Source organism: Mastacembelus armatus, chromosome 1 (genome assembly GCF_900324485.2).
Source record: "Mastacembelus armatus chromosome 1, fMasArm1.2, whole genome shotgun sequence".
Classification (NCBI taxonomy): domain Eukaryota; kingdom Metazoa; phylum Chordata; class Actinopteri; order Synbranchiformes; family Mastacembelidae; genus Mastacembelus; species Mastacembelus armatus.
Window position 1 is genome coordinate 9,866,670 of NC_046633.1, and position 24,797 is coordinate 9,891,466.

Here is a 24,797-nt window from a genome sequence, read left to right on the forward strand (position 1 = left end):
GAATTGTTATTGCTACTAAAAAGAAGCCTACCCCCCCCCCCACCCACCCACACACACACACACACACACACACACACATATCCACACCCTCCTGTTTTCATTCTCCCTCCTTCACCATCATTGTCCTCTCTCTCTCCTTCTTGCTCTTGCAGTGCCTCTTTCTCTCTTCTTCTCTCTCGGTGCTTCTCACTGTCTCTGTCTCATCAGTGGATAATTGAAAGCTGAACGTCAATACAGCAAATGATTTCAATTCAATTTATTCTGCCGACTCCAGTCAACATCTACAGGCCCTACCCAGTCTGCCATCTTTCCCTTTTTTATTCTCTCGTTGTAATTTCTCCTCCTGTTTGGACTGTGGTTTATTGTGTGTGTGCTCGTGTGTGTGTATGTGTCTGTTTGAGAGCCTGTATGTGTTGATGAGCTGCAAAAGCCTTCAGTAGGACTCCGGAAAAAGGAAGGGATGGGGTGGAAATGAGACAAAAAAAAGTGTGAAAAGATTCACACGTGAGCAAAGTCAACACGCAGAGGCTGAAAATTAGAAAAAGGCCAAGCCAGTAGGCCACAAGAACCCCAAACAGGAGAGGAAGTGTGAGTGATGTGTGGGTGAGTACTTGGTAAATCAGAGGGCTAGGAGGTAGGGAGATTGTGCTGATATTTGGTGTTTGGCTAATAAGCTTAGTCGCAGAGCTAAGCGCTAAATGTCAGCCCTGATATATGTCTACAGCTCTGCTTATGTCAGCTAGTCACACATTTATACAAAAATGCACGTGCACACATACGCAAATACTTGGCTGCTGACACACAACCATATGTACTGTGTGTGTTTGTTTGTGTGTGTATGTGTAGGGGTCTGAATGTGCATCACTTCCTCTCTGTATGTGTCTGGATTCTCAAGTGACACAAGATGCCGTGACCTGAAAATTAAATCTCAATCTGTCTGCCACCTTCTCACCCTGCACTCCCTGTCTCTCCCCCCTCTTTCTCCTCTTTCTGTTCCCTCTCTCGCCCCTCTCTCTCAACTCTCTGGCCATTTATTGAGGAATGACTTGTGCCCTATTGGCTGTTTGCAGAGTCTAGGTCGTCCAATCGATTGTCGAGCTTATGTGAGAAGGGAGCTCAGTGATTGCTGGTGCTGCCCAGAATGATGCAAAAGTATCCGAATGTGCACAGACACATGCACACACATACAACACATGCACATGTACACACAGACACACACACACACACACGCACGCACGCACACACACACACGCACGCACGCACACACACACACACACACACACACACACACACACACAGACTGCCACAAGCCAAATGTGTGATTTAACATCACTAAATAGGAAATGACAGTGTTACTGATGTGGAGATAATCAAACAATAGGAAACCCCCAGGGGGCTAAAGCAGGGAGCTACAGAACACTATTGATTACACACACAAATTGCACATGCAATTGAAAGCATGTATGTGTGAACGTGTGTGTGTGTGTGTGTGTGTGTGTGTGTGTGTGTGTAAGCGTACATCATAGCAGATAACTCTCAATTAGTTTTTAAATTGCTTTTATATTTTATGTTTGTTTTCATTAGGAGATAAACCAAAAGTGGAGTATCATCTTTTATTACACTGCTTCAGAACGAGAAGAAGTGAAAGAAAAGGACTGTGGATTGTGGAAAACCGAGGGGAAAAATGTAATTAGCCTCAGTGTGTTTCTGGCTATCAAGAAGAATTTCAAACCTATGCCTGTGTGTGCATGTCTTTATGTGTGGACAAATTTCTGTTCTATGCCATCACTGTGAGGACTTTTAAGCTGGTTCTCATGGGCTTAAAGGATTTTTGGAGGGTTACATTTTTAGGGTTAAGGGCAGAATTTGGTATAGATCAGGGTTGGGGTTGGGGCTAGGCGTGTTAGGAGTTGGGGTCTTTGTCATAGCAATATTATTAAATAAAGTTACAAAACAACAATAAAAAGGCATGTGTATACACACACATTTCTGGCAAGAATCAGCACCTCAAAACACAATACTAAAGATGTCTACTCTGGTTTGCGCTGCTGCATGCTGTGTCATTGGAATTGCACTAAAGAGTATCCACCTTGACTTCTGGCAATTTCATTGACACCGCTGGGACAAGGGCCATAGCCTATATCCAGGATTAGCCTTAATTTTCTATTCTTTGGTGGGATTGAAGTCTACACACATATATATGTGTTTTATTCTTAATAGATTGAAAAAACTTTAAGTAACTTCAGAATAATGAACAGAGGATTTTATCATTACATTTACACATAAAGCAGAAGGGAGCATCTGAGGAAGTACTTGGTACAGGCTATGGATGACCATGGTGGGTCATTTGGCGCACAGAGGTTATGGAGCAGTCTGCGATTACCATGTGATTATTTGTACAGGAAAACTTTTAAATGGAGAGCTGGGCTAATGTAGATTACAAGCTTGTGACTGTTATTCCATCCAAACCGATCATGCCAGTCATTTTTAACACAATGCATGCTTCCATGCCTGTACTGACTCTGGCATTTTAAAGCTCCTTTTAAATCCAGCAAAAAAAAAAAAATAAAATAACCTCAGGTTATAGTGCCTTATCAGAAGAGAAAACCTTGGCATTTCATTTTTATAAGGCACTCCAGAAATTCTTTACTTCTCTTATCTTAAACCCCAAACTAAAGCATAATACTAGTGGTCTCCCTCAAAAAGTATGCATGTTTGTTCAGCCTCAGCCTTGCTGGCTTACCATACTCCCCATCGCTACAGTTTTTTCATTTATTGTAACAATACATAAACAATTAATCCCTCCAAAATCACTCTGTCCATTAAACAGGAAAAGTTAAATTAGCTTTCCTCTATTTTTTACTCAATACCAAACACTGAGATCTTAATAGAGCTTAGAAATCCATTCTCACTTCTCTGGGACATGTAAAAAAAAAAAACTTGTTTCTGTTTGTACAAGAGGATTTCTTTTCCAGGAATGCACTAACTGATTCAGATAAAGTAAAAACAGCAGTGAGTTATTTTGAACCCAATATAAATGTATTCCTATTTTGTTATATCAACTGTGATTTGAGATAATACAACAGACAAATACAGCATTTCTATGCAAATTGAATCAATTATTATCTTTTTAGAAATTGAAAACATTATACACAAATAATGAAATAAGAATACACTGACACGCAAAGACAAAGAATACCAACAATCTGCAAGAGATACACAAACATGTACCGAGAAATGAATGAATCAAGGAAAGAAATAAAAGAATCAAAGACAGATGTCATAAAAAAACCAATGAATAAAAAAAATTTTTTAAAAAGAAAAACAAAAAGAAAGACAGACAGAGACAAAGTAGTGCAGAGACAGAAGAAAGGGCTAGATTGGGTTGTTGTGCCAAGCTGCACTTGACTCTGTGATGTTCGCCGAGATCTGACAGCTCCTTTAGTTCAGCACTCCCCTACCTGACACTTCGGTACAGCCTACTGCTTGTCTGCGTGCGTCTTTGTGTGTGTCTGTGCACGTGCATGTGTGAGGTTTGAGTCAGAGAGAGATTGTTTGGGGGTGTGAAAATCCATGCCCACCTTTAACTACGTGAGCGCAAGCGCTTGTGAGCATGTGCACGCGGAAAAGCATCTTAACTGCCACCAAAACCTAATTTTGTTCCTTAATTCAAAGGAGAATCGAGTTGAGCTGACATACACAGCAGGGGTAAGTGAGAGGGGGAGGATATATGTGTGTATGTGTGTGTGTGTGTGTGTGTGTGTGTGTGTGTAAGACAGCAACCCCCCTGTGGTGAGACCTAATTTAAAGTGGGGAGATGAACACAGCTCCACAGTGAGAAGCAGCCCCTGACAGGAAAAGACACACACACACACACACACACACACACACGCATGCACACACTCACACGCACGCACACACACTCACACACACACACACACTCACACTCACACTCACACGCATGCACACACACCCTCACACACACACACACACACACACACACACACAGCAAAAATGAAAAAGAACAAACCAGACAGAGAGGAAGTTACCTTCCCAGAGAGAGAGAGAGAGAGAGAGAGAGAGAGAGAGAGAGAGAGAGAGAGAGAGAGAGAGAGAGAGAGAGAGAGAGAGAGTGGGAAACCCAGTTGGTGCCTCTTTAAGGTGCTAAAATCAAAATAGAAAGTTACAGTCCTCTGTGTTTCTCACTCTGTATATCCATTTGCATGTGCAAGTGTGTGTGTTTGTGTATACGCTTTTTCTGACTCACTGGGTTTAGCAGCACAGTGAGAAACAGCTCTCCCCCATGGATGCTTTTGTCCAGCTCCTTAGGGCCACCAGGGTATTCCTTATAGTAGATGGTGTGAGTAAACAAGCCACATGTCTGACGAGGCAGCACCTGCGCACACACACACACACACACACACAATAAAAGGGAAAGTTGTTAATATCTTTCACATCTTCAGTAACACAGGAAGTACAAATGAATTATTTCTGATAACTGTCAACTAAGTGTTAGATCAGCAGGTACTAATTTCTAAAACAAAAAGACCTGTCAAGGAAAACTCAAATGACTTTGCACTGCACTTTTATAACACTAAGACATTTTTATCAGATTTCTCTTAGCTCTCTCTGGAGCCACAAAAGGCTTTTTTCCCCCCTTTTTCCTCCTGAGGGCCTGTAAATAGACTTTAATGTGTAAAATTGATGGCGTTCCCCTTTAAGGGGAAAATGAAATCACCATGATATAATGATTTGATATTAAAACCGAAACTAAAGCGGTTGCTTTTGTGTGATGTTTTTTCAAAGTTCTGATCATTCACCTATTTCAAAGTCTAAACTACACACAAATCAGGTCCAAAGACGGTTTAAAATAAGTAAAAAAAAATCTAACTTGCATCAGAAAGGTCACATACTGTATGTAAAGGTTATAAGTAAAGCAGTAGAGTCATGCATTTTCTAAACATGAGAAAAAGACAGCAGAACAGACCAGGGATATTCTGACGTGTCTTGTCATATAGCATATGGTAATGTTACCTATAGCAGTGGAGTGGAGAAGCACAGGTGCCAATTCCACAGATGTTTCAAGTCACATTCTTGCAAAGTGTAACAGACCTTTTTCACAGCAGGCATTTTGACTTGTCATATGATGAAAAACAGAAGTGTAATTAATACCTTCAGGTGTTCCAGTTCCAGGACTCTGCTATTGTGCATGGTGGCTCACTGACACAGCTTATTAGGATACTTAAATAGAATGGTCCCATTAAATGTTGTTAGTTTCACCTGTACTTTTCCTCTAATGACAAATCAACATATCTGTTGGGAAAGGGGCCAATAAGAGTCAAATTAGTGCTGTCAAAGGACACACCATTTTCTGCCTCCCCTGTTGCATAAGCTATGAGTCCTGAAGCGCTGTCCAGTTAAGATTACTTTACTACAGCAGTAGAGACCTTATTTTCATGCAGGTGCATAGCACAAAGTATTGATTTGCACTGGTGAAGTTAAATCTTCCTGGGGCACTGTTCAGTTTTTTTTTTCCCCCCTCACATAGCCTACACCTGTTTGGTATTTTGGTGACTCTCTGTTTACTGAAGCAGGAGGAGATGATAATGGATTACTTTAAATCCCACTTAGAGCAGGTGCACCATGCACCCCTGGCCATAAAAATACGAACAGTAGACTACCACACCTTGCTTGAGTTGCATACATTTAATTGATACAAGCAGGGTAACAGATAATCTAACAATGTTATGATTGTAGTGGATAAGTGACAGCAACAACTGGTTCAACACCAGTGACACTGCTTTTTGGCTTTACTTCAAAGATCTTATATTTGAATTATAAGGGTGTCTTTATAGTTTACTTAAACTGTAATATAGCATATGCGAAAGTACCTATGGGGATTAGAGAGACAAGAAATCCTTAGGCCTAGGTAAATATAGATTTTTAAGTACTTCATACACCATGGAATTGTTTAACAACTGATGAATTAATGACCTTCTCATTTGTTAATTAAATGAGGAGAAGAGAAGAGAAGAGAAGAGAAGAGAAGAGAAGAGAAGAGAAGAGAAGAGAAGAGAAGAGAAGAGAAGAGAAGAGAAGAGAAGAGAAGAGAAGAGAAGAGAAGAGAAGAGAAGAGAAGCAACAAGGCAAAAAGACATGAAGGTCTTTATTGTGCACTCCTTGTGGAGCACTTCTCTGTGTGAAATAGAGAGTAAAGGCTAGAAGCGCAGATATTGGTTTATCTATAAAACACTGCAGACTCATTCACACACACACACACACACACACTCCCTCTCTCACACACGTAAACACGAGTTAGTGAGAGAGAGAGAGAGAGAGGGAGAGAGTGAGAAGGCCACCAGAGCCACAGACACTCAGCACTATTTCACCAAACCAATTATCCACAGAGCTATAGCTCAAACTGATATAGTACATTTTAAAAAGAAATACACACACACAAGTATGCATGTTTGCGTGAAGGGACACGCACACACACATACACAAACAGCACAATCCCATATCTCAGTCTGATTTGTTCTGATACTGTGGGTCCAGTGGGTGGCTCTCAATCTGCTGACAGAGACACACAAACACCAATTTTACAGCCTTAAGTCAACTTCCTGTCCTCCTCTCAGCAAACAAAGATGGAGCAAGAGGCAGACGAGGAGGAGATTAATAGACAGAAATTGCAAAAAAAAAAAAAAAAAAAACTGGAAGTGAAAAAATGTGAAACATAAAGAAAATGGGAAGGATGTGAGTAATGTCCCATATTAACTTTATGTGGGGTCAGAAAGTGAAAGCTCACAGGCTGGTTTATGGCGAAGTGATTTAAAATTTAAATTCATATATTCAAATTCATATATATGGAAGGAAAACATCAACATCAACTGCCTCCATGAACTAAGTTTTGTGTTCTCTTCCTAACATCTCTTTACTATTTAGCAAGTGCAGCATGTAATGTTTGGGAGCAAGCAACAGACCTTTCACTGTTTTTCTGCACTGCTCTCCTATACTCCTCCTCAGCCTTAACACATTGAACTGTGGCTACCAAGATATATACTACATGGATTTTGACAAACGAATGTCACCTCAAGGTCCATTAAGTAGCTGTTGTTTAGCTTTTGATCATATCACACCATCTTTGTCGACATATGGTGACTGCTCGGTTGTTATGGCATTGCAGATGTTTACATTTCTGGGATTTTTTTTTTTTTTTTTACTCAATTTTCTAAGCATTCTGACGGCATTTGAGTGATGCTGGCTTAAAAATTAAGTTTCAGTGTTCATTCTTGACCTGATATAAGCAGTCAGCAGACAAAATAATCACTATTTGGTGGCTATCCTGAAGCTTTTGATCACATCACACACTTCATCACATGGATGAAAAGAAAGTCAACTGAGCAAAACCCATATGTTGACAAAGATCATAGGACATGTGTCAACAGCTATAGAAAAGTCTGCTGTCCCTTTAATACAGTATAGCACATATTGCTTTGAGGGATAACAACAGAGGTTCGTGGGAGTGCACTGTGTACTGGATGTGCCCAGGAGTGCTGGGTTTGAACATGTTTCCTTCACTCTGCAGTTCCAATTTAAAGAAGAAAGAAACATGATCACTAAGTCGTCGAAAGTCCCTTCATTTCGTGACACTACTGGGAGATGAGGGAAGACTGGCTGATAAAATCTCACTCTATTGTCAGCTTTCAATAATTAATCTAATTTACATGTGTTCTTCCTCCCCTCAATGTGATTTCGATGCATGAAGAAAATTCCTAAGGAAGGTAATAGAAGTTTATTTCAGCCAATAAAAACATGTCAGTAAGCTGAACAGAGAAAAGCTGAATCCATCACTTGGGTCGATGGTAAGCTTGAGAGTAATTTTTGTTGGGATTCAATGAAGTCTAAACTTTGTCTTCAGCCTTTTTCTGAAAAATCTGTTATATTTTTTCTTTTCTGCCAGTTTGTTCTTTGTCTGTTTTTGTGGCGTATCATGTTGTAAAGTGGTGAAAGTGTATTTTTTGTCCAGTGGCTTGTTATTGAATTCAGTGATTCGCTGCTGCGTCTCAATACCTTAGTATTGATAATGTATCTATTATAGCCTGTCAAACTGTCAGCTTAGTATTGTACGGTATTGAAAGGAAGGGGGAATAAATGGCTGTCTTACAATGCAATGACGGGACGTCAAGAAATAAAAGCAGACTTCTAGGACTGATTATGAAATTGACAAAGCTGTCTGTTGAAATTGTTTGCTCAGATCCAGCAGAACAACATGGATGTAATTTTTGTGTCAGATGTGATTGGGTCTTTTGTCAATAAGAGAACGGTTGTGCATGCTGATAAAGAGCCTGACTGACAAGTGAATGAATGAAGAGAAGGAGGAGAAGACAGAGGGAGGGATGAACACAACATGCTTAGGTGAAGAGACTGACAAGAGTTTTTATTTGATGGCTGCCTCAAACAGTGACTGATGAGTCATTTATTGATGCATGAAAGGGCAAATTTGTCCTTATTTCTAGTTCCTCATTCTATAACACACATGCTGCAAATATATTATGTTTTGCACATATATATATATATAGATATTTATATCTATATCTATATCTAAAATCTCACTAATAAAATACTGAACCAATGTGGAACTGAGCAAGCTGTGGTGAGACGAGGCAGGCACACACACACACACACGCACGCCCGCACGCACACACACACACACACACACACACACGTATATATATATATATACAGACATTACTGATTTTCAGCTCAGTTTAAAATTCAACAAACACATATCTGAACAAAGAGACAGCAGATAAAAACTGTTTTTCACAGTAAGATAAAAGAACAAAGCAGCAAAGCAAAATATCCAAACAGACTCTTGTGACTAAATGACTCTGCAGTTAAGCTTGATTTGATTTTGTTCCCCTAACAATGTATAATTCATTGTTTTAATTTCAGTCAGATGCATTAAGCAAATCATTTTTCCTCCAGGCGGGCAAGGCCACTACAAAATATGCTGTGATGGTTTGATTCATGACCCCTGCATGATCAATGGTAGTGTGTTGAAAGCAGTACATGATAGCATACAGGTATTCTTCAAAAAGCACTTACGTGTGATATTTATCATGTTTATCGGAACAACCTGGCTCACCTTTTTTTTTGTCAGACAACACACATCTGTGCTTTGTCTGCCAGGCCAACATATTTCATAAAATGTATCTACAGAAACCCACAACAAGCAGCTGTGGAACAACAAGCTTAATGACTGCTACCTCTAGCCCCATAAAAAGCAAAAACAGGGAACAAAACAAAACAATAGGTAAAATTATTAAATAATAATAAAGTAGTTCAACTTTGAAATATCATTTAAAATGAGGCTTGTGGTGGTTTTGGAATTTTAAAACAGAGTATGCGCAGAAACATGTCAGTTGATCATGGTTGTGCAAATGGACGAGAGCATCTGCACATGTGTGTGGTGTACTGAGGTTTGTCATAGATGTGTGATTAACCACTGTTGCCTCCTCACCATAATGTTGTTGTGGATGAAGCCCTTGCGGTAGCGGGCAGGCTTGAGGTGGGGATATTCTTCGGTGCTGGTGACCCGGATGTTCCACACACGTCTCCAAGCCTCGTACAGCTGCAGGTGTACCGGGTACACACCTGAGTGGTGAGGAGCCACAGCATAACCCATGTCCACTGGGATGTTATGCTCCTGGAAGAGAAAAGGCATGTGAGGGTTACACCACAAACACCAAGGTTACAGCACACTTACAACTTGGACAAAGGACATGGGAGCACATAAACACACAGAGCCCAACAGTCTGACCTTGTCGAGGAAGCACGTGGCCTGTGTTGTGTTTGTTATGAACATGGCCTCGGGTTGAAAATTAAAAGAAATATAGTCTGTGTGAGCGAGTGTATGTGTGTGTGAGGGTGGATGGCTGCTGGGTGCATCTCCCAGACTGATGGTGTTGTCCTTCGCTGTGACATACACCTACACACACTGTCAAAGCAAAGCATCAGCGGTCAGGGGATGAGGGAGTGGCGACTGTATGTGTGCCTACAAAAAGGTAGTGATCACACTTTATGATCACGCTCACCTTCAACAACATGAACCAGCCCTCTTCCCTGCATTGTACATGTGAAACATTTCTCAAATCTGGTCAAACAAACCATCTCCGCTCACTCACACGTACCAAAAACGCACACCAAACCAAAGCAGAGCAACAAAAGCCTTGTGGACTTCAGATTAAACAGGAGATATTTAAAAGTGCTCAGGTGTGCCCATCAAATTAAGTGCACCATTCCCACTTTGGGTATCATACTTTGTTTTGTTTAAGAATTTTTTTACATGACAGATAATTATGTATGTACAAGCATTCTTACTATTTGTGCTGAAAGAAGTACAGTTGTTTTATTTTTCCTCATTCAACTCTCATACCCCTAAATCCCACATGGTCTTACAAGACACTACTTCCCTTATCTACAAAGGCAAGTATAAAAACACGCCATTTTGTCAAACCCAAATATAAATGTGTGATACATCAGTACTAAACATTTAACCAAAAATTCAGCTTTAAATTCCTGGTATGTAAACATGTACTATACTCCACATTTGTTAGCCATCACACAGGCTGGGATCTGTGGCAGACATTTTCAGAAAAAACTCAAAATCGATGATAAAAAGAACAGTGGATTCTCAAATTTTTGTTACAGCACTGTGGATCCAAACATGTTTCTAAAAATCTGTTCATTTGCAACTGATTAGCAAATATGTTCTGCACAAAGTGTTATCTGCGTAACATGGAAATGAAAGCATAACAATGGGCATTTCAAGGTAAAATGCTATTCAATATTCATACTGGGAACTGCTCAACAATTATTCAAAGATCACACCTATTACTGATTTATGATATGCTAACTTAACCTGGCAGTTTGTTTTCCACACAGAATGTTTTGATGGCTGTAGTCTCTGCATGTTTCTGCTGTTTGTATTTGGTGCTGTAGTAAAATAATATACTTGCATTATTTCCAGACACTGGTAAAAGCAAAGGGGAAACAGTTTTTCTTTTCTGATGTTGCCTGTAAAAACTGTTCCACCACTTCAACCTATGAACATCATGTCTGTAATTTAAATTACTAACAGCAACAGATGTCCTTGAAGGACATGCAATCATGGGAAGCGAGCATGATTAAAAGGACACACAGGAAGACAGCAACAACAAAACAGACAGCTGCAAGAAATGTGTGCGCTAGTGTACATGCGCATCCATCTCACCAGAGCAAACTCCTTGTTGAGGACCATCTGCTCTAGCAGTGAGGATTCGTTGTGGAAGAGGTGAGGCTGCATGTGGCTCCACATGTGAGGGAACCACCAGAACTCATCCACATACTTCAAGAGCAAATCGTCTCCCTCATCCTCCTCCGCTGTGCCTGCATGCACAAAAACATATACGCAGCCAAGGACAAAAGACAAAGAATGAAACAAATGTATGCTTCATGCAGATTCAGATGTTAAAAATCACTGCTGTGCACTGTTCTTCTCAAAAGTATAAGGTTAGTGCAAATCAACTTGGTTGTCTTAAGATCATGTTGCTAAATACGGTGGCAGCCTGGTGCTATAAAAAGGGATGCCATAGCAAAAACAGATACTATGGTAACATGTACATTCTGTATCAGATTTATTCTAATTATACTCATGTTCCATCGCATCTCTATATTCTTGTCCAGTAAATCCTACTTTGTTCTTTCTGCAGTTAGACACTTATCAAGACAAGCTTGTCCTTGGAACCACAAAAAGAAGCTCAGATTGTATGGCAGAATGTTGCAAAAGTATGTACGTATGAATAATCTCCTGCAACTCAAAATCTAAAGCGAGATTAGATAAATTCACTAATACAACCATTCTGCAAATTAAGCCTTTTTTTTTAGTTAATTAGTTCATTTGCAGAGTGTTTGGTGCTGGCTGTAGGTGTAACAGTCCTTATGTAACTTATCTAAAAGTATTTTATTACTGTAAATGAAAGCATTGGATTCACTGCATTGCATATGTTTAAAAGTAATACATTTTGCCTATGCCTTTCATTTTAATAGAAAATGTATTTTAGACAAATAAATGACCCAACTAAAAAAGTCAGCAAAGTATCAAAGTTATTATCTTTCTAAGATTAAGGTATAAATAGCTAGGCCTACTTTCCCACATTTTGTAACCTGTATTTTTTTCATCACACATACTTTCATGAATACTGATACCTAAACACACAATAATAAGCTATTCTTAGTATCTCAGACCAGCACAGTGGCATATAAATAATAATGATGAAGGTAGTTTTCTACCTGAATATCCCTTTATCTCATCACATCAGTGTTATTATTATATGGTCCTAATTTCTAGGACCATTAGTTCTTCAACTGATAGATCTGTGCCAATAAATGTTAATGTGAAAATCTGCATACAGAAAAATCTTTTTCATATTTACGCTACAACATCTTCAAGTTCATGTTTTTGGTCTTGGGGTAACTTAATTTTCATATTTCTGCTGCAGTAAAGTTTAGTAATTTCACTTATTTTTACTTTTTATTTTTATTTGTGTATATTTGTCATAAACACACCTGTATGATAGAACTTCCCAGAGAAGCCCAGATTGAAGGTAAAGTTGGAGATCTGAGAGCGCAGCTGTTTCTGAGTGTCCAGGAGAGCCTGTGGACACACAGATAGGTAGATAATCATGTGGTCTAACAATGGCACCAGTCACCAACATGCTTGTATTACAATGTGTTTCATTGATTTGTCTGTAGTTATTTTGCTCAGTGTGTTCCAGTGGCTGTTTCTGTCCTTAAAGTTACCTCAGTCTCTAGTTTCAATACTTGAATCAGGATTTTCTCCACTTATTTAATGACTTCATTAGTTTACTGGCCTTTAAACAAAGACTCTGTAATGAGTGTTAACTAAAGAGAGTCGCACAGCCGCACACAGTCACACACACCGACAGTAATGCGAGTTAATGAAGGTCAGTGCATTAGTAGCCTCTGGAGGGTGGACTAATAACCCCCATATACACTCCTCCCTTCTCATCATTTTCTCCATCCATCCCTAACACTGGCAAGAGACCCCCCCCCCACACACACACACACACACCTCCTCCCTCCTCTGCTGCTCCTCTGCTCCTCTCTTTCTGATTCTCCCTCTATTCTTCCATCTTCCTGCTTTTGAGAACCTGCAGTCGCCTCTCTGCCCCCCTTACCAATTTGTGTTGCACACCCCCACACACCTCCGACACACACACATGCACACTTCCCTGAACCTCCATCTCTCCCTCGCTTGCTCCGTGAAAATGTCACATTCTCAGGAGACGGGGCTGTTCTAATTTGAAAGGAAGGCTGAAGCAGCATGGAGGAGAGCTCACGCTCTCTCTATAACTCTCCCTTTGCTCTTTCCCTTGCACTTTCCCATCCCATCTTCTTTCTATCATGGCACTTCTCACCATTAGCTCCCACATAAACAATGTGTTTATTTAGAAAAATCTCATATTCTCTGTGTATTTAAATTTGCATCTTTCTGAGTCTTTCTGCTGGGCCAAGTGCCATATCTCTATTACCAATCTTTGTCATGCTGCTTTTAATCGATCCCCAGGTTCCCCTATTTTACGAGACCTGAGCAGCTGATGTCAGAGCAAGAAAACGGTGCCAGGCAGTCTCTGGCTTTTCATCCTCTCTCCTTCTGTGTGTGTCTCCCAAACTCCCAAATATAAAGATACATGCACAGTGTCTTCATTAGCTCTAATCTAATGGTGTTGAAGATGGCCACATGCTGACAGATGTGCACAGTTCCCTAATCTGATCCCCTGTCTCCTCTGCTATGACATCCTCTACATCTTACACAGACACACATATATGCACATGCACATTTGCCTATCCCCACAAAAGCAATTGTGTAGATACATAGACTTAAGAACTCGATTAAGTTTTTTAGCCGAGTACTTTGCATTGTAACTTAATATACACTCCCCTATGCACTTGGTCAAAATGCATTATTAACGCGGGTGTTGGTATCTGTGAGGTGTGCGTGTGTGTCTTAGTGTGCAGTATGTTGGTTTAAGTTCCTCATTTATATTCTGTTATCTAGCAGTCATAGCACAAGACAATGCAAATCAAAATTTACTGATTTGTCAGTGAGACACAAAATGATCAAGCATGTTTTAGCCTTTCAACTACCAACCAAGATTCTATTACCTGACATGGGAAAACAAGTGTTTGACAATGCTATTGTCACACAAAAACCTGCTGCAATCATGGATGCTCTATCACTTGTAAATTCCTGAAAAGGATCTCTCCGGGCAGTCATGTTTTGAAAAATTCAAAACCAGAACACCAAAAAAAAAAAAAAATGTTTTGAAAGGGACAATGTGACCGTGGCCATATCTTACATCAAAAAGAACTGTACAGAAGCTAAATCTCAAATCTTACACAACTCACCAACAAGAACAGTTTCCAAAACACTGCCTAGTTGCAACCGCAGCACTGATTATGAAACTTTCACAGGGAACAAATTGCTCACTGTGACAGTTTAGTTTTCTCAAACAAGTTTCAGTTCTCTGCAAAATGGTATTCAAAACCTTTCAAAATATGTATTGTGTAAAAGGGCACACTTAACAGATGCATTTTATAGTTTACTGGTTCCACTTCAGTTTTAGAGAGAGGAAACGGTGAGGGAATCAGGAGGGCACTACTGACAAGTAGCCTACTGTAAAATTAAATTACTTTTTTTTTTTTTACAATTTCAAACCTTGTACAATATTTATGTTCCTCTAGAGATTTGGTAGTAAATATAACTCAAATAATTCCTGCATCAATCAATTTTTAATTGTGGTTGACTGTAAAACTTTGCTTTTTCTCTTATTGTATCATTTTTTTTTATATACAGGCAGTTAGTTTATGGGTACGTTTTTCTTTTGTGTGCTCCATACTCTACTTTAGTAAAATAAGGGTCAAATTATGCTGAAACACAACTGGTTCATGGGAAATGAAGCATAAACACATTGGACATTTAAAATGTTTATACCTGTTCCAAAGGGCCATACTTGAAGGGATAACCAACCAAAAAAAGTGGGGAGATTCAATATTTCATAAAAAATACACAGAAGCCATTATCAAACCTTCCTCCTTTCTCATCTCCACACTGCTGACTAATCACAACACCTGCACATATATGACTATATGACAATCAGCTCAGGAGAATGAAGGCAGATTAAGGGCCTTTATGATTTGCAAAGCTGTCTATCCTCCCTGCTTTTGCAACATTTTATTATGGCTACTCAATGTGTGGATTAAGGCTGGTTTGCTAATTGTGTCTTATAGGCAATAAACAAGTAGTAAAGCCTGTGAATTTTATTGTCAAAATACTCAGAACACAACCACATCATAATACCACAACCGCAGCAATGGGGACAGGATGTTTTTTAACACCTGAGTGAACCACAGAGAAAACAACTGTACGGGGTAAATTGTGGCAGTTTAACTGCTCTTAAACTAGAGGCCTGAGCTATGAAAGGTATAGAGGATAAAACAGAACTGTGGGTACAAACTATGCCCAGCAATAATAAAGCAGTACACTTCTTGGACAGAAACACTCTCAATGAGCATATGACACAACTCTAAGTCTGGCTCTTAGGGACAATGAAGTCCCCTCCTGCTGTTTGTCTGAGGGTAACGGCAGCAGATCCGTGAGAATGAGGGGCTTTAAGCAATATGGAGCCAATCTGTCCACTGGATACTGAGCTCAAAGCTGAAGATGGTTTAAAATGGGCCATAAGAGATACTTTAGAAGAAAGAATGGAGGGATTTGGACTAGCAGGAGGTGGGGCTATGTGGCCTGTGAGCGATCTTGACAATCCTAGTGATGAAGGTAAACACACACTGGGATTAGCTGTTAGAGATAGCCCTCATTTCTGTGCCCAATCCCACAGCTGCCTTACACCGCTAGTGTCAGAAGCAATGCCAGTTTGTTTCTGTGTATGTGGAAATGACACTGTGAGTGTTTGTGTGTATGCTGCTTATGTGTGTGGTAAGTACTGAAAGTGGTGCCAGCTAGATGTTGGGGTTCAAACAGATGGGAGACAGGCATGTGGACAGCTGGCATTCACTGCCTTTCACAAACCCTTTACACTAAATGCCTCTCCTCCATATCCCCATTCTGTCATTCTTGCCTTTGCACTGTTTCTTTTATTTTCGCAGCCTTAAGCTTTGCTAGATGATCTAAAATAACAAAAGTAATTATGAAAAAAACTTAGATGTGAGAGAGATTTTAAGTCCAAACAGACTGGACATTGGAACATTAGGCATATCATGGGGTCTTCAGGTGAAAGTTGTCAATCAATCTACGAGTGCATATGTCTGTGTCTGTGTGTGTGTACCTGTGCATGTAATGTGAACACTACACCAGCAAATTTAACTGGGTCAGGCATCTCTATTTGATGAGCAGGGAGACCACTTTACCAGTTAATGCCAGTCCTCCTTTTGCTTACTCTTCCCTTCTCTGTCTCACTTCCAGTCTCGCTTGTCAGATTCAAGTCAGTGTAGCTTTTTATACGCGAGCATTTTACAAAATCATCTATTCACTTGCATTTATGGTTCCAAGGTACTTGTGATTGCTTTGGCATCGCTATGCTTACACTAAATTCTACTTGGCAGCCCCTCAAGGATTCTGAGTTTCAGTGATTGCTGTGACCGCAAAACCTGCCTCGTTTTGTGAAATAAAATTCATGGCACAACGCCACATTCTCAGATTTAATTTGGAGTAAAAACAAGAGCACTGACGAAAATTGTTAATTTATCAGAAAAGTTATTAAGATAATTTTATTGTTGGCAGATGCTTTCTTAAAAGCGTACAATGACACTACAATGTCTGTCTTTATTTTATGTTAGAAAGCATAAAAATGAACTCCCCCAAATACATAAATATGTGACAGCCATTTTTTCCCTGTCTGATAGCGTTAACACCTTCTCCTTCCCTGCAGGGCTGACTGTGATAATCTCCCTTGTCCAAATCAGGGGGGCGAATAAGAGCAGATGTCAGGAGGCATCATAGAAACAATAGCCTATTCAACTTTGCCATACTATGTCAGCTCTTGTTTCCCCTTTTCCTACCTGCAAACTAGTCACTGTAAAAGCCATTAACACCTAAGATTAATTTTCAACCAGCCAGCATGTATCGAATTAATCTTTTAAAAAAATCTAATAAATCTTAAAGAAATAATTGTCTTCATTTCCCGTTTCCATTTGCTGGTTGTTAAATAATTTCTTTGTTGTTTATGTCTTTTTTTTTTTTAATTACTTATGCAGCAGCATTTGGCACAGTAATAAACGAATATGAAATGAGCTCGGTTTTATTAACTTAAGTGGTAAATATGGATCATTCTTACTTTGGTCTAAGGATTAGCTCTAACTACAGCAGCATAATAACTTACATTAAAACCTTCATTGAAGTCTTACCCAGTTTGAGTAATTCTTTTCTTTTTCTTTTTTGCTTTCAATTTTAAGTCACTGACAGAAATAATTGATCCACAGTAAAAACAAGAGCACTTCAATCTAAACAGCTGAACTCTTCATATCAAACGCCACTACCCAATTATCTGTTCTGGTCAGTTATACATTGCTCAGCGCAATTTGATGATAAAAAAAAATGCATCATACTCATTCTGAATGGAGAATTGCATTTTACAGCTTATTAGAAATGAAATTAGATAAAGTAACGCAATTTAAAAAGCTGCCTCACTATGTCACTGTATAAACACACAATCATCTCATGTGGCCAATTATTCCTTTTCAGGGTGACTGTCACAACAGGCAGAATACATGGACTTTTCTCTGGCATAATGAAAGTCCATCACTGAACAATCTAACTTGAGTTCATACAAACAACAGAGAATGTGGATGCAATAAAGAAATGTTTGCAAGGTGAGCAGATACAGCTGTTTTGTTTTGTTTGTTTTTTTGTTTGTTTTTTTACTGATCCACTAGCTGCTTTAAGATATGTAAAGAGGTAGGGCACTGATTGTGGTTTCTGAGTCAATATACAGCCTGTGTGTGCACATGCATGTCTGTCCCCTAAACTTAGTTGACACTGGTCCAGAAAGCACCTTTGGGAGGAAAAGAGGGAGAATGAGTTGGGAGGGAGGTTTAGGCAGGAATACAAATAGGCCAGAGATAGTGATCAATGGCTTGGTCGAGGAGGTGGTGAAGAGGAAGGTGAGTGGAGGAGAAGGGAGGAACGGGGAAGAAGAGGGATCTGAAGATGGCAATCAGAATAGTCTCTAATGACCACTCCAAGGCAGAGGAGAGGAAAAAAAAAAAAACCTACATGCATGAATTAAAAAACACAAGCGCCGGCACGCGCGTATCACTGATAGGAGTTTTTGACTGGCATCATCCCTCATTTTGAGAAATGTCATCGGTGGGGTGCCTCCCTGTGAATCATTTTAATAGACGAAATACAGCTGTGTGTCGGAGTGTGTGTGCAGACAGGAGGGGGTGTAGGTATTGTTTGTCACCAGATGAACTCATGTGGTGAGACTAATGAAGAGTGCAGAGAGAAGGAGGGTGGCATTTTAATTGGTCTCTCCCTCTGCCTCACTCTTCTTTCTTCTTGTCTTGGGGAGAAGCACAGCAGACTGAATGTTGGCTGAGGTAAGAAGAGAGATGTCTAACACTGGCACTGCAAATGCCCTGTTCTAATTGGTCAATAACACATCCTGTTACATATGTTGATGCAGTGTTACACATGAGCTGTTTCTGAAGCAACAGGGATGAGAGAGACTTACATTTTCACAGTTTGTTATTCACGATTATTTGCTGCGATGTGTTTGTGCTGTGGCGTCTTGTAACCGCTATTTTCTTCTTGAAAAAACATCCCGCCGTGCTAGAATATTCAGAATAACACTTAGAATATTTATAAAATGAAGATAAAATATTCAGAGATGTCTTGATGCGCCCATTGTACATTCATCACGCCCAGATTGCAATTTTTTGAGATACACCTGTTCTGTAATGTCACCACCTTTCAGTCTGTTCTCATCTGAATGAGACAGTTTTAAACCTCAGCTTTACTTTGTGAAAGCACCTTGCTTTCATGATTCAATAATTCCTTGAATTCCACGAGCATTCATCTATTTAATGAAATGAAGCAACCTCTATTCATCTGTCACCTTCACCCCAAGCTAGATGATTGCTGGACATGCAGTCATCTAATATGAGTCATCCTTCTAACAGCTTTTCAACTGAAAGACTTTGCTTATGGCCCATTTGAAAACTAATCAACAGGATTCACCAATTAAATACAACTGGCTTCACAATAAAAACTAAAGTCCTAAAGAAAACAGTAAGAGAATCAGTAAAATATATGGGTCTTTTTCAAACTAATCTGACAGCTCTACCTGTAGCTTTCTATCGCTAAAGGGAGGGCTGCTACAAATCACCATGTTTCTGCTTCTGCACACCCTTCCCCCCAACCCTACCCTGCTTCCACATTTCCCTTCAGCATTTTGTTTCTCTGAAATGGCAAAGTTAGCTGCTAGGTTCTCCCCTCGGCACCATGCTCCACCTTCCCCTCGCTTCCTCTCTACCTCCAACCCTTCCCCTACTTTTTTCCCCTTCTCTTCCTCTGTTTGATTGTCAACTATCCTGAAGGAGAAAGAAGAGTAGAAATGCAGGAGCGTGAGTATTTCAAATCGCATCACTCTTTTTTTCTGCCCCTCTCTCTATCCCTCTCTCTACCTTTTCCTCCATCCCCATCTCCCTGTCCTTCTGTTATGGCAGTGGTTCATCCTCATGTATATTTATTCTACAAAGCTGAAGAGTCAGGAAGACTGAAAATGAAAACTCCAACTAGAGAGCACTTGTGTGCTCATTTTGTAAATGTGCATGTGCTAAAGATGTGTGTGACTGTGTGTGCGTGTGTGTGTGACCATGTGTGAATATGCACTCTTTTATCCTTTTCAGATACAAGCATCTTTTTTATATTCAAGGGCGGAATTCCTCAGCACTTCACCACCCACTGCACTCACCCACTGTTTTCTCAGCCTCCCTATTCCTCTCATCTGCTCCTCAAGTTCCGGCCACGGACAGGTGGCTGAGCTTTTTTATTTATTTATTTATTTTCAGAGCCTGACAGGACAGGTGTCATCCACAGAGAGAAAGTGACGTTCTAATCAGTGACAGTGATATATGTGTGCACTGTGTTTGAGGTGAGACATGGTAGGTGCCTCTTGGCTCATCATCACAAAGCGGCATGAATCTCACACATACATACACGCAGACATGAAATCCAAAAGAAACTGAATTTCTCTCCCCTGTATGGTTGGATGGCTATGAGTGTGGAAGCAGTGGGAGATTGTGACCACAGATTTCAAATAAAATTCCTTGTTCCACACCTCAGCAAACCTGAGATATTTTTTCTCCCTGAAAAATATTACATTCCCACAGAAAACAAGGCCTATATGCTTTTGACTGTGGACAAATACTGTATTTCTTTATGTATACATGTATGGAGGTGCATGTCTGTCTATATGTGAGTGTGTGTGTGTGTGTGTGTGTGTGTATGTGTTTGCTCATGCAAGCGTGTGTGCTGAAACAATAGCTGTCTTGAGAGGCGGGTTGCATGGCTGACTCTCCTTTAGTTCCCTAAGAGGAGGAACGTGGGAAAAGAGGAATAAGTGCTATTCATCTTTTCACTGGCTTATTCACTACCTCTCTTTCTCGCTCTCACCCCTCCTCTTTTGCTCTTTCACTCCACGTCTTTGTTCCCTTAAATGGCCTCTTTACTTCTGGCTAAACCTCCATTTGAGATAAATACCCTCTTGCTGTACCCCAACACATATGCACTTAGTACACAACACACAGAGACATTACACACAGACAGAAGCTTTCCCAAAAACCTCTTCAGTGCACCCGTGCCTGAGCTGAAACCCTATGACACTCACTCCTGGTAAAATCTTATGCTGAGGTATCTGCAGACTTACAGTGCAATAAGTAAACAGTCCTTATCTTCGCCACTGCACTGCCATCCAATGCTATTATTACAAGCTGATAGCAGAATAAAGAATCTAATCCAATACCACTGACCCAACATGAATTCATCCTCTCTGTCTCTCTCCAGTGCACAGTATCACACACCCATCACCCCAATACCTTCACATCCTTGGCATTCATGCGTGTCCCTTCTTTCCCCACAAAAATGTCATCTATATCCACCAGTATGTGCCGGTCCAGACCCAGAGTAAGCTTCCTGTCCGTGAGGTAGGAGATGGCATCCACCAGGATGAGTCTGTGGAGCCAGTAGCCCAGTCCTTGGCCAAATAGCACCCTCCTCACCCCATCATACAGTCCCATGTCCTGTACCACAGTGGCTTGATGGCCTATGCTGAAGCCGGGCCCTGGATTATCGCCGCTACCTGCCCCAGCTCCCTCCTTGGCATGTGCGTGCAGCACAGCCTGGTATGTGGAGTGATTGGAGGAGAAGGATGTCCACTCTTCCCCAGGCAAAGCCCCTCTATCTGTGCCAGGTTTGGTCAGGTGCAGTAGAGGAGAGCTAGACACCACACAACAGTCCCAAAGTGCCTGGTTGGTCTTAAGCACCAGCGGTAGGCCTCGTAGTTTGAGAAGAGGTGGAGAGTTCTCTGTGGAGCGGTAGAAACCTATGATGCCTACTCTGTACTCAGTACAGTATTGATGTAACAGCTGTCTGTTCCATGTGTCTGCATGTGCATACTTTAACAGATTCTCATAAATGATTAGAGAATATCGTCCACGACCCTTTTCTGTCAACGGCGGAAGATCGCCCTTCCCTGAGGCAATCTCCATACGGAACTGGAAGTGCGCTGACTCCAATATAGCCACAATGTCCTGACCCAGCTGGGAGTACTGGGACTCCACCAGCACCAGCACTACTGGGTCAGTGTAGACATGTGTGTGAGGGGGGTTGGGTGGGTACGGGTACGGGAGCTGACGGTACGGGGACATGGAGAGTGGCTGCGAGCAGGCAGGTTCAGGAGATTGTCCAAGCTGCATGGCAGGGGAGGAGTTCGTAAAGAGAAAATAGGCTGAGAGAAGGAGGGAGAGGACACAGCAGGAAGCAAGAAGGAGCAGGAGCCTACGCAAGTGGCGACGGAATCGCACGGCCACCGTCATCGCAAACCAGAAAGGTCTTGTGCGTTGGAAGAGGAGATGCCTTTTTTAGTTTGCTGGAGGCTAGACAGTGTTGGCAGTAGTTTGGGGGTTCGAGGACAGCACTAAAATATTGTCTACGTGTGCGTGAGAATAGACAAAAGTCACTCAGGGATACGTTATGTCACCATGGCAGGTGGAGAATGGAGCTGTGCAGGATGTTGTGGAACAAAGATCTTCATTGAAGAAACGCAGCTTCCAGTCCTCACGGAAGAATCACATGCAGAAATGGAACGGGGGATGATTAATGTCTGCAGAGAAAAGGGGACAAGGAGAAAAGAAGAAAGAGTGAATTTGTTGGGCAAGGTTGAAAAGTATGCATTAGTTCTCTGCCTGTGTGCTCACGGCTGTGTGTGTGTGTGTGTGTGTGTACCTAGGTTGTGCCACCCTGGGGAATGTGAGGGCACAGCTGGTAACTACAGAGCTGATTGAAAACAACTTGGATCCTTAGGGCTTATCCAACCTCTGGCACACACACACAGACGCACACACACACACACACACACAAAGTGACATCACAGTTAAAAAGCACAAACACAACACAAAAGACAATCCTCACAAATAAACAACAGCTGGTTGTGTGTTAATATGGCAGTGCGGGGAGGTGGCTGGGAGCTCAACTAATCAGTCCCATAAAGCTCTATAGAGAATTCCTCTAATTGCGCCAAACTCTGTGCACTTCTGTCCTATTTCTGAACCTAATCATCTGAAATACCACAAAATTAGAGTTGGAATCCTTTTGCCAGGAGCACTAATCTGGAGGGAGCCTATGACAGTACAGAGGAAATGGAGAGCAAGAGAAAAGTGCCAGAATAAGAGAGACAGAGAGAAAGAGCAGAGAAAGGAACAAAATGCAATGAATTATAGAAAGAGACAAAAAAGAGCAGGATTAGCATCTTAATGTATGTGCCGGGAGCCAGGGAGAAGAAAAGATCCCACAGCATCTTTTCCTCTCTCTTTTCTCTTTACGCCTCACTCTCCCCCCTCTCTCTCTCTATCTTTCTACACCCACCCCCCCTTCACTCCTTCTGTCTGTTTGAATATCAATAGTCTTTTCTCATGTTCCTCATCCTTCACTCCTTGTTCCTTGCCTTTAGAGAACGCACGTGAAGAGGTCACAGAGGAGGGACTCCGGTCACAATCTTTAAATATGAAACCGGAAAGAGAGGAAATGAACTCCTAACAGTTTACTTTATACCTTTTCCAACAAAGTTGTAGTATTTGCTTTAACAAAAAAAAAAAAAAATTGTGTTAATTGGTACTCCACTGAGAATAACTGTCAAATACCTACCCTGGTGTTAAAGAGAATTACTACACAAAACTGTGGAGGAAGTTGTTCTCATATGCCAAGAAAGTGTTTAAAAACTAAGTGATTTTTATTCAAACTTGTTCAAAAGCAGGAAAAAAACCCCAAAAAACTAATTATGACTAAATCTCAGTTGTAGGTGAGTGCTGGTTGAACCTGTTACTACAGGTATGTCTGTGTCACACTAGTAGGAGCCACAGGAGGGCGCTGGAATTAGATTAACAAGCGACATCACGTGGAAGTTTTTTTTTTTCGCCTGTTTAAAATATATATATATAAAACCCCGGTGGTATAATAAATCATGCAATATGACAAAGAACTGAAAATGCATTGCCAGTCAGTGTTGTTTTATGCATTGCGTAAAAGGCTACAGGAACAAAAGTTTCTGAAGCACAGAAAAAAGACGCAAATATCAGGCGTTTTGTCAGTTGTGATTTATACTTCTAGTCATTTTTTTTTAAGGCCAGAGAAAGCGTACAGTTTTAAACATGAACAACTAAGTTACGTTTGTGTTAAAACACAAGCACAACACAATAAACACTGGGAAACTGGAGGAAAAAGTCAGCCCACATCTGGTATCGCGTTTGTGTTGTTAAATCTCCGGTGGAACACGTTAAGGAAAAGAAAGCCAACCACAGCATAAACATCCTTGACCGCTAACAAGAAGAAAGATTAATTCAAACTGATATTAGATAATACCCGAGAGTTTTCCTTCCCGCTTCCTGCAGTCTTTTAAGTTTACGTTGAAGAACAAGCGCCGACTCTCCCACTTACCTCTAGCCGAGGCTGAGGCGCTGCCGTGCGGGGAGGAGGCGTGACGGGAATGTGGTGAATGTGATGATGCTTCGGGTGGATCCGGGGCTCCGATCTCGGTGGCGCACCACTCCCGTGTGTTTTGGATGCTGAAGCGTTTTGCCATCTCCCCTCCACCTCTCTCTCCCTCTCTCTCCCTCTCTCTCTCTCTCTCTCTCTCTCTCTCTCTCTCCCTCTCTCTCTACCCTCCACTAGAGCAGCAGGGGCGGCCAGGCGGAATGATCCACTCTCCTCCCCCTTTCATCAGTCTTCTCTTTCTCTTCCTCCCGTCCCCCCTCGCCGTCGTCTCCTTTCTCCCACTATGCCAACTTGTCCCCCCTCCACCCTTTTCTCTGCTCTTGAAAGTAGCGATTACGCAGAACGAGTAGACGGAGAAGCACCGATATCGGTGTGACAGTTAACGACTGACGGCCGTGCGTAAATGCGCCGGTTTACGGGCGCCTACACAAGTGGAGACAATCCA

The 24,797-nt window shown here is 41.1% G+C and overlaps 1 protein-coding gene across 5 annotated transcripts in view; it reads right to left on the minus strand.

Moving 5' to 3' along the window:
• The window catches only part of ndst3 (N-deacetylase/N-sulfotransferase (heparan glucosaminyl) 3), a 39,064-nt gene extending 14,633 nt beyond the window's left edge, over window positions 1–24,431 (minus strand). The window contains exons 1-7 of one of the 5 annotated variants that reach the window (XM_026302627.1): window positions 24,296–24,430; window positions 22,589–22,680; window positions 21,181–22,466; window positions 12,610–12,697; window positions 11,276–11,430; window positions 9,524–9,709; window positions 4,268–4,396 (exon numbers count right to left, since the gene is read on the minus strand). In XM_026302627.1, coding sequence (XP_026158412.1) covers window positions 4,268–4,396; window positions 9,524–9,709; window positions 11,276–11,430; window positions 12,610–12,697; window positions 21,181–22,179 — 1,557 coding nt within the window. In that variant the 5' untranslated portion in view covers window positions 22,180–22,466; window positions 22,589–22,680; window positions 24,296–24,430. Of the gene's footprint in view, window positions 1–4,267; window positions 4,397–9,523; window positions 9,710–11,275; window positions 11,431–12,609; window positions 12,698–21,180; window positions 22,467–22,588; window positions 22,681–24,220 lie in introns of those variants that run through there. The other 4 variants (XM_026302629.1, XM_026302626.1, XM_026302630.1 and 1 more) reach the window with 4 other exon arrangements.
• Between the last annotated feature and the right edge of the window lie 366 nt (window positions 24,432–24,797).